General features: G+C 38.5%; 1 protein-coding gene across 3 annotated transcripts in view; it reads right to left on the reverse strand.

Moving 5' to 3' along the window:
- SGMS2 (sphingomyelin synthase 2) overlaps positions 1-16,143 on the reverse strand; it is a 41,584-nt gene that overhangs the window by 11,254 nt on the left and 14,187 nt on the right. For all 3 annotated transcript variants that reach the window (XM_065062777.1, XM_065062778.1, XM_005515223.3), the window contains exons 2-5: positions 6,205-6,859; positions 5,299-5,416; positions 3,265-3,418; positions 382-548 (exon numbers count right to left, since the gene is read on the reverse strand). In XM_065062777.1, the coding sequence (XP_064918849.1) occupies positions 382-548; positions 3,265-3,418; positions 5,299-5,416; positions 6,205-6,659 (894 nt within the window). In that variant the 5' untranslated portion in view covers positions 6,660-6,859. The remainder of the gene's footprint in view (positions 1-381; positions 549-3,264; positions 3,419-5,298; positions 5,417-6,204; positions 6,860-16,143) is intronic.

The following is a 16,143-nucleotide window of genomic DNA, read 5'->3' on the forward strand; positions in this document are numbered from 1 at the left end:
GTTTGGTCAGAAATTTTATTACTAAACTACTCTTTATTCATAAGCTTAGACAAACAAGGGCTAGACTATACATCCACTACAGCAATAAAGCCTTGAAGTTCAAAAAATGTTTTTAAGCCAAAATATCAGGAATTTTTAAAATAACTTTATAAAAAATATTATTTTTAAAAATAACTTAATAATAGGTGCAGATCAAAAAGTAACTTCCAAATGCATTGACTATTTACATAAACCACAGTAAAGTGAAACTCCTTGCCCAACTAGTTTAAATTTCAATAGGGAACCTCTACTTTTATTACGAAATTAAAAACCAATTTTGACTTTTGAGCAGCATTAACAAATGTAGGCCATACATGGATTGTGAAGGTGTCTGCCACTCACCTTTTCATTAGCCATGGAGTGGTACCACCAGAAAAGCCGTGTGGTGATGTAGTAAGCAATGATGACGTCTACGGTATAGTGTTCATGAGCAACGAGGATACAAATGATGCCAGCAGCGCTCATTAGCCAGCAGATTAAGTGATACCACCAGAAATGACGCGGTGAATCTGTGAAATAGGGAAGCAATGGGAAAAAAACACACAAAAAAGCCACGTACGTTATTATAAGATCCACAAAGGGAAGGGGAAAAGATGAAAAAGATTATTTAATTAAGGCTACTGTATTTTAAAAAATAACTCGTTTATACTACTGTGGTACAAAACCCATGTTTTGACACAGAAAATAAGACTAAAGAATTTTGCAAACTCACAGAGGTGTTCTTTCTTTGTAAAATAAATCCAAAATGAGCAGCTAGAGGTAGACAGCACCATCACCCATTTTCTAGTCAAATTGTTAGCTGTTCAGATAAATCACTTACAGGGCATGGCATGTACGGGGAAGAGAGAATTGAGGCAAGACATACACTTTATTTCACTTGCATGTATCAAATCTCTGCTCAAGTCAAGTTACACTCAAGTAAAGCATAACCTAAGCAGAGACCAGAGAATAAACATGAAAAGACACTCTTATCTTAATTCCTAGGTTTTAACTACTTCGCATGAAACCTCTGTTCTGTGAAACAGAGTTCACTGTACAGGGAAGTACAGTATGTGAATTTATACCCTTTCATTAAAGATTAACAAAAGGCAGTGAAGCTCTTCTTCAAAATGTGTTTAAGCCACTTCAGTGGCAAAGTTCCCCTGCCCTTCTCTCCCAGTTGGAAAATGCCTTGGGTGTCACAATGACCATTCATAACTCCTGACAGGCCAACGGGCTTCATTTTAGTCACAGTGGGAGGTTTTGGCAGCCCTTGCCTCGTGGGGCAATGGTCAGCCTTTGCTTTCACACAATACTGGCAGAAAAGTTACTGATCTCAACAAGCCTGCCCATAGCGGTTTGAGAAGCCTGGGTGTTATAGCTCCTGTAAGAGGACTTAGATTTTCATGCAAGTGTCAAAACAGTGAGTTCTCTCAGCTCTCTGCAAAACATTGCGGATAAATCTGTATAATCTGTGTGTACTGATTGAAAAAAAAATATAAAAATGGTAAGAAGCCAAGTCATCTCAAGAAGCGGATGAAAACAGCCCCAAGCAAGAAAGACATACCAAGGCTAAAAATGTAAATAACTATTCTGGGCATAAAAAAGTGGAGCGTGGGGGAATAAATGAAGAAATGGCAAAGGAGGAAAGGAAGAGCAGAGGAAAAAGAAAAAATCCACTAAGCCAGAAATAATAAAAACCTCAGAATGCATCTTGTACTGAAGACATGTCATATCCCAAGAGCAGAAAAGGATGCCATAAGCAACCTCTAATTCAGAACAATTACAGGGCTTAAGGCCTTGCTCAGATAACATTTTGCTAATTGTATGGGAGGCAGAAAAATGAAAGCTATGCATTTCTCATTTATAGAGCACAATGCCACTGAAATAGATGCCTAACAATTCGGCAGCAGTCAAAGGGCTTATTACAAGAGCTTGTGTGATACAATTCCTCCAGCCCCTTATAATAAAAGCACATGAGTTATACTAGCCCTGAAAATATTGGATTATCTGTATTTTTCCTGCTACTAAAAATATTAAAGAGTATGTGACCGGCATTAAGGCAAAACCCAAGTCTATTACTAGGCTATTTTCCTAATATTGCTCTGGTAATTTTGATGAGTTACACATGCTTTTCCCCCCAGTAATGTTCACTTTACAGGAATAACCTCGGCCTAAGAATCAGCAGACTATAATCAGCACCTCAAATCACTGTTGGAAGAAGAATGTTTCGCATCCACAGATTTGAACTTTGCAGTATTAGAGAGGCATTTTTATATTGTGCTTTTTGTTTAAGGCAGCATGTAGCACTGCAACACTTCCTTCCCTCAACATTTTAATAAAAGGAAGGCATTCAACTGATTCTGGCTAGTCTTATTTTTGTTTCAGTGAGAATTACACATTCCCATGAGCCAAGCTAGCATTTGCATAGTTTGGGACACAACAGGAGAGAAGGTTCCAATTCCAAACATGTGAATTGGAAAAGGGAACTCCCTACCATGCATTCATGAGCAGCCAAGTTCCCAGGGTAGAGTATTGCTTACCATATTTCAGATTTAGAAGTTGGTGCTGAGTTCTCCAGAGCTTCAATCAATGCTGTGTATGCAGTACGGATAGATATTTTTTTCCCCCACATGCCCCATAACAATGTCAAGCAAAGGGGAAACAATAACCCCACCTATATCTTCCGTGTGCTTGCCAAATTCTTATCAACTTCCAGAGGCATAAGTAGCAGAAGACATCCAAGGAACATGAATCAACTTTCCATTATTTGGAGTAACAAACGTACAGCACACAAAAAAAATGACGTTGGTTCTGGCTGTAGTAGAAGTGTGCAATGGCCCTGTGCTCAAGCCACAAAAACTCCTTAAAATCTAAGGTATATCAGCCAACCTGCATAGACGTAATCTGCATTATTAGCTACAGTATGTTTTACCCAAAATTTGAATAACCTGTCAACTAATAATGAAAAGCTAGCTTGCTTCAATCAACCAGTAAACACTTTCTATAAGGGCAGAAGTGACACATCTAGACAATTAAGCCCTTAATTAAAGCCCACACTACTTCTACTACCCCCACGTTCCATTTTAGCTCAGCAATCATGACTTTGATTTGTATGTCGAACGTGTACATGTACAGTGTATATACAGCTGGCCAGTGACTTTTGGTTCTAAATGTACTTTATCATGTGCTTTCCCAATACAACAGATTGGAACAAGAGAAGTGCCTTGAAATACCATCACTTACACTCTTTGATGAACAGGTAGGTCAGCGTTAATATCACAGTGTGACCACTAAACAGGAAGTCTCCGCACAGGATGTGTGATCCAGTTATGGACAGACCACCACCAGAAATCAGCCGCAGGATCCTCTGAACCTTTGCCTGAGAATCTCCGTTCAACTAGAACACCAGGAAAAAAGTATAAAAAAGTATGTTTAAAGATACACCAGAAGTGATTTGAGTAAACTTCTTGCCCAAACATATGTGGAGTCACAGCGACACAGAGAAAATGACACATATTATCCTCATTTTCTTTGGCTTTCTTTCACATATTCTTAAACAAATCAGCATACATATCAAAGTTGACGGGTGTTAAAGATCAGCTTGCAAACACTAGCATTCTGTCTGTGCCTCCCCAGACTATTTAATATATGCATTGTATAAGAATGAGATGCAGAATATAAAGGTAAACATTAAAAATTTGTAAGGTCAGGTATCTCATGATAGCCATTAATAGAATGGATAAAATACATTTTAAGCCAGTTCTAACATAGCACAACCTTGTGTACCATTTCTGTCATTCTATTCAGAACTGAGCAATGTTCCTACAAAACAAAAACCTCAAACTCCATTTCAGATTTGTTTAGAAACTCAGTCAGCACTTACTCAGATTTAGAGTTTTGGGGTTTTTTTTTAAACATGCATTAGGATCAGCTTTTGATTTCTCATAAATATTTAGGCAAACACTCAGTTCCACCTAGCTGTTCACAGATTAACTCTGGAAAACAACACCCAACCAGCCACACCAACACCCAACCAGCCACACCAACACCCAACCAGCCACACCAACACCCAACCAGCCACAAGATAGAGAGATAACTGTGTTTTCCGTAATAATAAAAATTGGAACAACATGGAACATGGAAAACATGGAACAACAACAAAATCCAGAAGAGGTATCAAGTTTTTCTAGAGTTCAAATAATTCATAGTGTTCTAATGCTAGCAAATGCACTTTCAGAAACATTTAAGTTTCCCTTTGCTCATCTCTTCCCATTCCTCACTATGGTCTACTATACACAAAGTCATTCTCCAACCTACTAGAAGAAAATGTTTGAGTCTTTACAATGGTGGTATATAAATAAAGCTTTTTCAAGTAGATATTGATTCGTAAGGAAAGTAATTCATCCACTATGTTCCTAAGCTGTCCCAATGTGAAGGAATAAAACCAAACAGACATGATGCTGTACCTCACGACCAACAAGATGCTACATAAGTAGTGACAAATTTGTCTCCCAAAACAAATTAGCAATATTTTTTAGGTTTCAAAATGCTTACCTTCTCAGCACACAACCATACAGTTTCTTACTCTCTCAAGCGCACTGCTCTTTCAGAACAGCCAACACAATCCAGGTTATTCCAAGGCAATTATATGTCTACAACTTTTTATGGCAAGAACAGAATTCCTTTGTGTCACCACCTAACTACACTTGTAGAAATATTAGCATCTACATGTTTCTATATGTATAAGCTCATTTGAAACAGCTGAACTTGTGTTAGCCACATTTATATGCATTTTGCAGGTTGGAAGCAGGGATAGGCAGCTGACTTAAGGTACAGTGACACCTCCTGACAAAGTAGTGTGAGAAACAGGACAAAGCACGTGATAACACTGTGGGGTTTTTAAAGGGATACTGCAACACAAGCTTGTGTATGAGACCAGGAATTACAATATTAACCTTTGGTATCCCACCATGTAAAAAAAAATTATTGCTGCAGCATTAGAGTGATTAGCTTAAGCCTGAGAAGCGAGTTTACTAGTTTGGTAGCAGCACTATTTCAACATAGGTACTCTCCTTTAAAGCATCTTAACTGCAGCAACGGTTTGAGGCTCTTTCTGTATCAAACAACTTTTGGTTTATAACTACATTTCTGAAGACGTCAGCTGAAAGAAACTTGCAGTATTTAATAACAACTAGAATGTTATGTTCTATTTGCTCTAATGAGCTGTAAAGACTCACACAGAGACCAAGGCAAGAATTAGGGAGCAAAGCCTCTTACCTTTGGCGCACACTGAAAATGCATTCCAGGCACAGGTAAGGTGGTAACGTACATAGTAATACAGCGGTACAGATACAAAGTTCCCATTATAAAAAAGAACCTGCGTCCCACTATTGATCTGAAAGAGAAGTGGGGGATAAAACTGAGTACAAAGTTCACGTGCAGGATATACATACAACAGTTATGGAGCTCTAGCTTTACTATTATATAACACTAAATCCTTAGAATTGAAGAGCAGCTCCAACCCCTGCTCTTCACAACACATTACGCCAAATCAAATACTAGTAAGTCTTTCTTCAGGTTTCAGTCTTGCTAATTCATAATAGTACGTAACTACCACAAAGCTCACACCAAAGCTATCTAATCAGTTTAACATGCCCTTACTCTTAGGTGTGCAGTTGGGCATAGCTTTCCTTGATTCAGTGACCTTCTTATTTTAGTCCCATATTATAAACATGTACTTGACTTAAATATGTCTAGTTTAAGCAAATGAAGACAAAGGAAAAAGCTTGTAGTCTAGATGTAGAGGACACTGGGTTTCTTCTCAAATTTGGATGCAATTTTTTACATCATCATCATCATTATTTCCTCTGTTTAAATACTGCCAAGTCAGTAAACACACTTTGAAAAGCCCAATCCCAAAATAAGTTTGACTAGTACAACACAGGTGTTAGAAATTCGGATTTAAAAGCATTATTCAATAACCAGGATAAACCTGTGTTTCCATACCCAGCATGGACACTGGAACATTTTCTAAAGTAATCCCTTTTTCATTTTCCTTCAATCCCTACTCTACAATAATGCTACAGATGCTACCATAAGATTTCTGCTACCCAGAGTAAATGAGGGAAACCAACATTCTGAAAACATCCTGCAGAGAAAAAGAAGAAAAAAAGGGCTACTTACTTGTATCTAAGAAACAACCACTGGAATATCCATAATCCAACTAGTATCATTCCATTTATTTCTGATACAGAAAAAGCCCATTTCACACGATCAATGTAATCAAAAAATTTGTCAGGCAAGGGAGGGCTCAGCTCCTTTGGAGGTACTCTCTCATGGACCACAGTGATCATGACAGTCGTTAGAATCAAGTTGAAGAGAGCATAGACAAAGGCGATGCCTGTTTTCCACCACTCCAGAGGGAATTTGTTCCTAGCCTCAGCAGGCATGGCAATCTGGATGTAATCCGGATATTTCTTTGCTGTTTTTCGCAAGCCATTAGACAAGCCCTTTGGTTTGCTAGTGCCATTTTTGTTCTCTTCACTGACTGAGAGAGTAGGTCGTGAGTAGCCACTAGAAGTGTCATTGTTTTGAACCTCCATATGCTCTTCAAGCTTTGCTGTCTCAATGGTATTCATTCCCAAGCTGTATGGCCAAATTCCGTTTCAGTGACCAATACTGGGCTCTCTGGAGTCTGTTATTCCTCTAAGTCCAACGTTTTGTTCCTAGATGATTTTTGATTCCTGTAAAATTCTAAAAAGTGTCCATTGTGCTTTCACTATTCAGATACTGTAAAGGGAGTTGTGAAGACTAATCCTTTCATCTAGAGCTGTATCATCTGCAAAAAAACACAACAGATACTGAGAAACTTCAGAACTACCAGTGTGACACTGAACAAATACCTCAAAAATGCTTATTTTAAGTTCCATCCAAGTCTACTTACAACGCAGGCAAAAGGCAAACTAGAGACTGATGGTTACTGGGAAATAATTCAAGCCAGCTCCTACTGAGTAACTTGATAAGTCTCTGATCAGATAGGTACTAGTAGAAATTTAGGCTTTTTTTTTTAATGACGAGATCCACAGACTCTAATGATCATGACAGCACTTGCTTAATCAGTTGTCAGAATTAAGACTAAGCCATGTTTGCAGCAATACTGAATTTTATTGCTCGTAAGGTTCCTACAGATATTAGTGTGGTTTGTCCACATAGATCAGGTAATCTTGTCAGTCTAGGGGATAAGACTGAAAACAGAATGGCACTACAGCATTTGATTTTGTAAGGTATAATGTAATTTAGAGTCGTATAAAAAATTCTGCTCAATGGATAGCTTCATTACATTTTCTGGGATGTAAATGAGTATTTAAATCAGAACAGGTTTATATTAAAAAAAAAAAAAAGTCTACAAAGCTACTGTAATATCCACTAAATAATGCCTGAAATTTCAGAGAACTGAGAAATACATCTCTGGCTTAGATTCCTAGTTATGGTAACCTATATATAGAACAGACTATAAATGGATTTGTGTTAGTCCTTTAGTTAAAAATGTGTCTAAATAGATTTATTTTTTTTTAAACAGGAACAAGTAGCAAGATTCATTACCACACAGGATTTGTTTCAGGCTGCATTTGTCAATGCAGCAAAATCTCATTAGATTAAAAATAGTAGATAAATGCAATTATCTTATAATTTTTTCTACAAAGAGAAGAATGCAGTTCATCTCTACAGAACTGGAATTGCTCTAGTTGAAACAAAGGCCATTTCTCCCCTCCATCTTTTAAATTCTGCAAAACCACCTACTCATCGTAGTTGTGAGGTGCCTATTTTTGTTACTCTGTTCAGCTATGGCAAAAGTAGTTTTATCATATACTAAGTGCTCACTATCTACCAGCAGATTATAATTATTTTCTCAATTGCTCCTCTAAGAGAAGTTCAACACTACCAGCACCTTAATTCTCTGCACATCAACACACGCTGCCACAGTTTGCCATGCTATCTGTACAACATCACGATGGAAACTAGAGCTGCCGGCGTCCCTAATTGTGCATCACAGAGCTTGGCTTCAGAGAAAACAACCTGGAAAAACCTGTCCAGGAACTGATCTCTCCATAGCAAGGACAATGTAAAACCCAAACAGTCTGGCAAGGCATTTATGTTTTTGTCCCTCCCTCTGCAACACCCCCAAAATAGAGAATCCCACTGGCTTCCTTGCTGCTGCTCTTACTGCTGAAAGAGAAGAGGTAAAGGTTCAGATCACAAATACGTGACATTCATACAAATAGCATGAAACAGTCACAAAGCATTTCTAAACCTCTTAGCAGTGTTTCTGAAACCCACTGCTACTGGTTGACTTTTCCTAACTCCCTAATCAACAAGTGTATGAAAACAAACAGACACAACACACCCAAAAAACCAACTCTCCATCGCCCCCAAAAAGCAACACCTAAGAAAACGAGTGGTGATTTCAGGTGCTTTTTCTCTCTTCCTAAATCAGGCTGTAAACTCTGCTAGGAAAAAAGGGATGTTTAACCCAACAGCCAGGCAACACTCTCCAATGCTTCCTACAACTGAGAATGTTCTTTCAAAGCAGCTGTGAAAGCAACAGCTTTACTTAAAACTGTAGAAGAACAGCATCTCAACTTTCACAAGTCCTTTCCTTAACACACACATTCTTCTGTTCCCTCTGGCTACTGACGATAAGCGTATGACAAAACACAAGTGACAGTACAGAAAAGAAAAACCGAAACCTAATTGATTAAGATTTGGAACATGAGTCTACCCAGTGCTCACCTACTAAGTGAAGACCCTTCAACAGGATGTTATGCACGGCAGTCGCTGATGTAGAGATCACCAATTGATACATTTTATCAATATGCAGCTGAAACACTTTTAGAATTACACATTTACTGAAGAACAAAGAACATGACAGCAAGTAGCAACCTTAGTTACTCGCTTCCCCACAAATACCTAACACCACTAGTAATATAAGGAAGAATTTATTTTTTTTTCAGATATTTAATGACATCCAAGTAAGCCTTAAAGACCAAAGAGTATCTGAACTACACATGAACAATAAATTAACCACCTAAAAGTAAAGTGGCACTCAGGTTTTTATACTAACTTATGAAGCAAAGCAATTATACCTACAGCTTGCAAGAAAAGGTTGTGTTCCTTCCTGGTACTTTAACATGGATTGTTAAGGCATATTGATTTACCACTTCTGTTGGCTCATCAAGATTATTTCAAGCAGAGTCCATACCTTTGTTTGCATTGATAGTTCAAGGTCCTATGCACTATCTGATCAGTGATCTGTGATAACATAAAGGCTTTCCTTTATAGTACCTTGTCAACATATTTCTCCCATATTTGAAAAGCAAGAAGGAACTCTATTGATGAAAGGGACAAAACCACTTTGCTTGAAGCTGTCAGTCCCTCGCTGCCAACCTGACTGCCCAGAGAAGTGACAGCTATAAAGCACTAACAGCCTCATCATTCTCTGCTACAAGCTGTAAAAGGAACTCCTCAGAAGTACACAGGTTTTTCTGCCAACATCCCATCCCCTACTCATACCCATCCAAGTCCCCATGAGGAGTGTGTTCCTTTTGGCTTCCAGGTTGTCCTTATGTTATTTTAGGTAAAATATCCTATTGCTTCTTTTGTCAAACCTGGAATGCCCCCATTTCAAAACCAGGAGATGCCCACAAACTGCCTAGCAGTGGGTCTTAGACGACTTCAGTAACCAGGCAGCAATGCTCAGACCTGGACATCTTGCCAACATTTAGGGTCTGAAAAATCAAACCCCATTGCTTTAAGCTATGGAGCATCCACTGGAGGAATCTCAAAGACTCACACAAAATTAGCCAAGTAACCCAAAAGGATAAATAAAATTCCTGTGAGGGATACACTCAGGTTTTAGGAACAAGTTTTCTTTTTGGAACCACTTCAATACCTTCTAAAAACAGACATGTAGCCTCATCAAGGAACAGAGCTTCTTAACCAGCAATGTTACAGCAAAAGTCATAATTGCCACCAGGAACAACATATTTCAAGGAAAATATTAAGAGTGAAAAAGATACAAAAAAAAACAAAAACAGGGGTCCTAACTGTTTATCCTGAGCTTCTACTTGTTCCCAAGCAAATAGCTCCTTCAGCATCCCCATTTCACTGTCATTCAAAAGAAAATAGCTGATGGGAGCACAGCTCTGAGACAAGTGTAAGAAAGCACGTCTGCAGTTGGCTCTTTACACGAGAACTTCAGAATAACAAGCAGTTTTATTTAGCTTGTTAGTCATCCGATTTTCACATAAAGGTCATTTTCACAGAAAGTTACCTCACAATTGGCATTTCTCATCTGGTATTTGAAACTTCAGTAAGATTTCTCAAAATATTTTAACTTCTTTAATTTATCAAAAATCCAATAGCCACAATTCGCACAGGCCTTCCACATAAGTAATTCTTAACCTGCTGCTCCAAATATGAACAATACTATTGTAACAAACGCATCCAAACAGTATGACCGATCTACTCTACATTAAGGAAAGCTACACACTTAGATGGAAAAAGTTTCTAGGCAGTCTCTTAAAACCTCATTCACTTTTGTTAAAGTTGGCTGAAACATCTGATACAGCTGTAATATCTTCTTGTATTTGGTAGCTGCAGAAAAAGGGTATGTAAATAAAATACTGCAGAAAATAAATACACAACTGGAGATAACATGAGATAAAGTTATAGTATATGGTTATTAATATCGTGATTAGCAAGAAACAAATGATAGCTAGCTTGTATTTTCTTCAGCAAAGTTTTTAGGGCTACTTGTGGGACCAGAACTAGCAAAGAGGATGTGCAGCCTATGCTACCTTGACAGCAATGAATAAAATCTGGCTTTTGGGGGCATTCTCTTTTTATTTTTTGAAGCATTCTGGGTCTCAGTGTGTTTTTATAGTATCCCTTCTTCCATGCAATATGTATGCCTCACGGCATGTAGACCATTAGGGGGGAAAAACAAACCCACCACAAACCCCAAAATGCTAAACCAGATCTGAGCAAAATACATTTAGGCACACAGAAACCAGACTGAATTTAATAGGTTTGCTTATTTCTATTTCCATACAGTAAAAATATTTTCAGAGCTGTGTTCATCTTTCAGCTGTACAATGTTTATGCTTAGAATATATAAATACATGCACAAAGCAAACTGCAGTTTATTTAAGTCACAAGTTCATCTACATTCTCTAACAGGCTGCCAACACATTTCTTGCTCATGTGAGGCTAAACAAGCGCAAGATAAAGCTGTGTTACAGAAGCACCGTCCATTCAAATGCTCTCAGAACTGAGGCTATCATCGTATTGTCACTTGCAATAAATTTCAACTTTTATAAAAAGCATTAACTACTTACCCTGTATAAAATTCTTTTCAGTAGTAGAAATAGAGCAGATAGTCCCGCTACCCCTTGAGAGAGGGATTTTGCAATTCTCTCATTTAGGGTTACTAATGTACCAACAGAAGCTGTCTTTTAAGGACTAAATACCTACACTTACCCAAAGAGAAAAAGGGGAAAAGCTTCAAGGTTACTGGTTATCTATTTCTACAATCCAAGTTTTAGCAGTTCTGTGGGATTCTGTTTCTTCACACCTCTTAATAGTAAGAAGGGTATTAGTTTCCATTTTCATGGCATTTAGTATTCAGTGTGTTCCAAAACAGTGCCAGGTTTCTGAAACAGTATGTCCCCAAAACCATGGAAAACCATTCATACACATGTATGTGTAAATATGTAATTACAAATAAAATATAACGGTAATTTTTGCTTAAGAGCAGTCACCATTCTGAACACTGCTGAGTAGGTTTGCCTTAGTTGTATTAAGGCATCTTCAAACTCCTCAGCTGTTTGGTCCCCAGACTCCAGAGGATCATTTTTGGTAACTAAGTCTGATGCCCTCTAAAGTTTGATGCCCTGTCACAGCCTCAGATTTTTTTCCTCTCTGTTATTTACCCTTATATTTTAAGAACCACAGTTACAATATTTGTAAAATGGCAATTATTTGTTATCTTTTAGTGCTAGAGTGACTAATTCTAGCAGTAATCCACATGCATATGGCATAAACAAAGACAGTTTTATTTACAGGTTAACAGTCTTTCCTAAAACAAAGGTTTTGAGAACGGTCAGTCTTATCTATAGGATCAGAAGCCTTAACAGAAAATTCAGGTTAGAAGAAACCTCAGGAGGTCCCAAGGCTCAGCCAGGATCAGCTATGACATCAAGTTGCTCAGTGCTTCAGGCACAACCTCTCCAGGCAGCCTGTTCCACTACGCGGTTGTTCTCACAGTAAATGCGGTTTGGGTTTTTGTTCTGTTTTGGTTGGTTGGTTTTGTGTTTTGCTTTGTTGTTGTTTTTGCTGTTGCTTGGTTTTAATCTACTTTTTGTATCCACTTCTTATTACAAATTATGCCTCTCGTGTCTCATCCTCCCATGGCCCTGATGTTCCTGATGATGTCCCTGTAGGTATGATGGGGCTGATGATGGGACCGGTTCCCCAGGCTCCCCCACAGGGCCTGTGCCTCCAGCCCTTCGACCACCCTGCCGCTCCCTTTCACAGAACCACAGAATATGTTTTTCCTGGATCAAGGACCCAAAACCAGACACAGTATTCTAGATATAGCTTAGAAGTACTGAGCAGGAATAATCACTTCCCTATAAATCCTGGCTATGCTTCTATTAAATTCAGCTCAGGATAGTGTCGGCTGCCTTCACTGCCAATGCACATTGCTAAATGCCTTTCCAACAGAGCTCAAAGAAATATTGACCTTGTTCCAAAAGGCTAAAGACTCCCTCATAACTTTCTCACTCCAGAAAAAGGACATTAAGAATATATCTTCTTCCTACTTAATCTATCCTCTCCAAAACAAGTCTGTTTCAGTATTTCAGATCTGGACAGAAAAGTCTGCTATCCTGAATTGATACCTAATTTCTGAATCAGCTGCCTTTGAACAACGGCAAAAAAAGGCGCTCTATACTGCATGTTTTGTAACATTGCAAAGAAACGTTGAGCTTATGTCCTTTTTTCCATTCATTAAAAAGAAGCATTATAAACACTTTAAAAAGAGTAGAATTCACTTTACTACCTCAGTCTTATCAGGCAAAATAACTCCAGAAGACTGCCAAAAGAAACCTCTGGATCATCATCATCAGCGTTTAAGTGCTTTGCTTTGCTGTCTGACCGTCTCAAGCTCCTCGCTGCTAATTGCTTTCATTCTGCTACAGCTTTGCAGACACTGTTGAAGAACCACTTCTCAGAGAAACAGCAAGGTTTAAAGATGTGTTAAGAGCTGAGCAGCACATCTAATGCCCCACAACCTTTCTAGCTCACACAGAAGTTGCGGATTGCTGGCTGGGGGGCCTGACACGGAAGGCAGGAGTGTTTTAGACTGTTCTGTGAAATCCTCCACCTAGTTACCGAGAGCAAAGGTTGCACTTCGCGATGGAAACAGACCCAGGGATTAGTCACCACTTTCAGCACAGGGCCGTGAGGAATCACAGTGACTAATGTGTGCTTTAAAGTGACGCTGCTACAGCTTATCAGTCATCGGGCAGCTAGAAGAGGAAGTCACACATTTAATCAGTGATACACTCTAGAAATATTTGGGTAATTATTAAAAAGATAATGTATGTCAATTTTTTCCCCTGTGCTAGTCCCAAAAAAGCAACAGTGCCAACTCCAAAACAAGAGGTCACATTTATGAGAATATTTTTGAATATTTCCTGCAGCAATAAGAACCCTTTTCCTACAAGTTTAGAGGACAACAATCACTTAAATCTGCAAAGTATTTTACAACATTAGCAGGTAATAACTAAGGAATAGATGAACAAGTCGACCAACCCAGATAAAAGCTACTATAGCACTGAAGTACACCCAGAAGTTCTTATCTTGTAACTAACATTTAACAGAAATTTACATTAAAGAGAGAACCATTCACCTCATCTAGTGAGAGTAGAAATACACCACATGAATTCTTAGGATAGGGCATATTTAAAACTAACTAGTATCATACTATAAGCAAGTTTCACATATCACTCAGTTTGATTTGCACATTACAAATTATGGATCTCTATGCAGGAGCAACATTTGCTGTGTTCAGAGGTTCAAGCAATGAAAACATCCCTTTTTGGAAACACCAGTATCTCCCCCCTCCTCATCTTACCCTCTGTGCCAACACTAAAAATGGAGCACACTACACACTGTCAAACAAATCAGGAAAGAGTCACTGAATGCCTCCTCCTCTCTCCTCCCCCCAAAAAACTCCTAGATAGTTTTCAGCTTGCTCAACTCTGATGTAGCTACCTGGAAAGCTTCATGAATATTAGTCAAGAGGAATGACACAGACATAAGGCACGGACGGTAAACACCCGGACTGGCCAAAACCGATCATGAAACACAATCTGCCCCTTTGGGTCTTCCCCTCTCCCTTCTTGCCACAACCACCAGTTCTCAACCCCACCTACCATGGCAGCAACAGCGTAAGGCTCCCGCATCACAGCCAGCGCTCCCAGTAGAACAGACATAGGAACACTCAGACCTCTTGTTAGAGTGTTTCTTCACAGGCTCAGACATCCAAGTCTACATTCAGCTCACACACTGAACGTTTCTCTCTGCTTTTTGAGCTTGCCACACTTTCAGAAGTAAAACCAGGTAAGTTTAATTCTAACACCAAGAAGTTAAGACTACTGTGCAGTTTAACTACCAGGACCAACCCATACAGATATTTAATTAAGGGAATGAGAACAGCAGCATAGAATCCTTTCATAATATATCATTTGAGCTTCTAGTCTGCAATAATCAAAATTATATAAGTTTTCCTACATGTGACTGGGTTTTTCACTGAAATTCTTCCCATCGAGTTTAAGCACTACAGAGTTAAATATGTTCAAAAAATAGACATCACAACCTAGGCTTCCAATGCAGTCCCATGGTCTTCCTTAGACTTGTTCAGGCGTTCCATTAGCTCAAGATTTTCTATTAATAGAAGAAAATACTTTCCACATTATGCTGAGAAGAAAAACCGTTTCCCTTTTATATTATTTAATTAGTCAGCGAAGATGACAGTTTAGCTTTAAATCCTAAACACTTCAATACTGCACACTTCAACACTTCCTCCTGTATTTTTGTTTCTGCCACAGACCGATGAACAAAACACCTCCTCAGAATTATCTCTTCCCTTACCTCACACACTATCTCTCAACAGCACTGCGTATCATGGCTCAATAAAGTTTCAAGAGGATGTCAACAGCAGGACAGCAGTAGTAAATAATCACAAATATCACCCAAATTCTTTCTGTAACACCCTTCCCAGACATTTTGCTATTGCCATTTGAGCCTCACCCTACAGGTCAGAAGAAGAGGCCAAGAAGGCTATTAATGTGTTTTTAACCACCCCTTGCAGAGCTACTATTTACCTCAATACCTAACTAAATATGTCCAAAGTAATTCAAACCTGTCTTCATTATTCCTGCCTTTGGTAAGAGGTATTTTCTATCCTCTAGCACTTAACGACCCTGTATTGAACATCACCACAACAACAAAATGTTTTTATGCCAAGCCTCTCATGAGGCTCAGCATAGAGGTTTTTACCATTCACAACAATCCTTTCATTTATTTTCCTTCCCTCTTTTCACCTAATAGTTTGAGAAGTTTATTGCTTTTTTTAAAGCTTTTAAAAATTAATTAAAGAACCAAGTTAGACAGAAAGGATTTAAAAGAACGAAGTTGGTGATGCTCATCCCAAACTCCCATTTATTAAAACTGCAAGATTAAAACAAGAAACCCACAAGAAAATTACCAAGTACCATCTTCAGCATCGCTCCTAAAAAAGCCATCATTAGGTTCCCTCACTGTAGCATTAGACAACTGCTTTGTAACATCTACATCTTGTCCATGCACACGCAGCATGATTAAAAAGATACAAATTAAATTAATAATTTAATCACTGGAGTTACACTACACTTAATCTACCAATTGGTAAAATCTGGTGTGAAAGTACTGAGGGTACTCAGAATCTACATGGAATGCTTCTATAATGCACTGTACCACATTCCTCAGGTAGTAATTTCCAGTCCATAAGCTACCTGT

This window comes from Columba livia, chromosome 4 (genome assembly GCF_036013475.1).
Source record: "Columba livia isolate bColLiv1 breed racing homer chromosome 4, bColLiv1.pat.W.v2, whole genome shotgun sequence".
Lineage (NCBI taxonomy): Eukaryota > Metazoa > Chordata > Aves > Columbiformes > Columbidae > Columba > Columba livia.